Source organism: Acanthisitta chloris, unplaced genomic scaffold (assembly GCF_000695815.1).
Source record: "Acanthisitta chloris isolate BGI_N310 unplaced genomic scaffold, ASM69581v1 scaffold25689, whole genome shotgun sequence".
Lineage (NCBI taxonomy): Eukaryota > Metazoa > Chordata > Aves > Passeriformes > Acanthisittidae > Acanthisitta > Acanthisitta chloris.
The window spans coordinates 61,609-63,387 of record NW_008691252.1 but is presented as its reverse complement, the minus strand read 5'-3'; the positions used below and the strand labels follow the sequence as shown (position 1 = coordinate 63,387).

At 43.2% G+C, this 1,779-nt stretch overlaps 1 protein-coding gene across 1 annotated transcript in view; it reads left to right on the top strand.

Moving 5' to 3' along the window:
* The first annotated feature begins 736 nt into the window (after positions 1-736).
* Positions 737-1,779, top strand: part of BDH1 (3-hydroxybutyrate dehydrogenase, type 1) — a 14,243-nt gene continuing 13,200 nt past the window's right edge. The window contains exon 1 of the mRNA XM_009082169.1: positions 737-873. Within this exon, the coding sequence (XP_009080417.1) occupies positions 791-873 (83 nt within the window). The 5' untranslated portion in view covers positions 737-790. The remainder of the gene's footprint in view (positions 874-1,779) is intronic.

Below are 1,779 nucleotides of genomic sequence, written 5' to 3'. Positions count from 1 at the left end.
CGGGCGCTCAGCCCGGCCTGGTTCTCGGCAGGCCCCGGCGCTGCCCGCGGGGCCCAGCCCGGGGCAGGGAGGCAGATGAGCCCTAAGCATTAGGTAGCGTTCACCAGCTCCGGGTAAGGAGGCTGAGCTTTAAACGGAGAGGATGTTTTTTGTGTCCTAGGTCAGTTGTAGCCAAGGTGAATGTGGCTGAAATTGACCTTCTGTACCCAAAATTTTTTTTTTTGAGCTGTTTTCATCCCATAGTGAGTTTAATGGTGCTTTCCTGTGCACAGTCCAGCATCACCAGCTATTTAATTACAAAGAAATGTATTTTTAACTGTGTGCCTGTATTAGCTATAAAGCCCATGGATTGCTTTGGGAGCATCTAACATAACAGCACCCATGGCTTGAAGTTGAATGTTAGTTTAAAATTTTTTCATATAGGTCTCTTGAAATAGGATATTCCATGTAAGTAGCTTAATTTGTACCTTTTTCAGAGAATATAGCTGAAGATTAATTAAAGAAGGAGAAATTGACATTTTCTCGAAGTGCCTCCCTGCCTGGTTGTTTACTTAGAAACCTTTTCCTTATTTAAATGCATCTTGAGATGGTTGAAGGTTGAGCTGTTTATCTCAGTGCGAGGGACTGCAAAGGGAAAAGATGAGTTCCTTTGGACTTTATTTTCTTGTTGAAACACATGGACTCAGCATGTCTTACAAAATAATTGAGCAACTGAAACAGAGGTGCTATCTTGTATTGCAGAGCTAAGGAAGAACATTCTTGCTGTTGGTAGAGTGTGTTAATTGAAAGCATGTTGGCTACTAAGCTGTCCCGGCCTCTCCTGAGCTTCTCTGTGAAAGCCCTGAATTTCAAGGACCCAGGGAATGGCTTTAGGTAAGTAACTTGGTGGAAAAGAACAAAGAGTGAGGTCTTGAGTAATGTACGCATCAAAGACTCATTTGATTTCAGTGGGACAGTTTATTTACAGAGCCACAAGATTGTTGAAGTTGGAAGGGACCTTTGAAGGTCATGTGGTCCAACCTTCCCTGCTCAAGCAGGCCTTCCTGGAGCTGGTTGCCCAGAACTGTGTCCATATGGATTTTGAGTAACTCCCAAGGATGGATATTCCATAACCTGCCTGGGCAACCTGTGCTAGTGCTCAGTCACTGAGCTGAGCATCGAGGAGGAGTTGGCAACATGTTTTTTTCCTACACTGCAATCAAAAGAGTGTTGAATAGAGCATTAATTCAGTGTCCAGCAAGAATTTTTTTCTTGAGTATCAGCAAGTAGGCCTTGCTGCAGTGCAAGAAACTGTCCTACATTTCCATGACTTCATTAAAGAGGCAATGAATCACATGAAATGAAAAAGTTGAGAGGGAGAGTTTTAGTGGGAAATGGAGGTGGGCTGAGTAATGAAGCTGTTTTTTTCTGAACATGAACAGAAAATTGCCTGTAATTCTGATTACTAACTCTGGAAAAAAAAAATATTTTACACTGATGTATGATGGGAACCCAACTAGTCCAAATGCAGAGCAAGTTGAGTGCTTTCCCTGGCTTTGCTTTAGTGCAGGGTTCCCAAACAATGGAGAATGTACCACTAATTGTACACAAGCCATTTAAAAGAGTGTTGTGGCCTGTGAAACGAGGACTGCCACCTCCTGTGTTGTTGAACTGTTGTTGATAATGGTGTCCAGCACCATCACGGTCAAGGATGGCTCTGGTAACAGGGCGTGTAGATAGCTAAGCTGTTAGAAGATTTCCTATGCAAACAGACATAGGCCTTTTATCTCCTATTTGCTC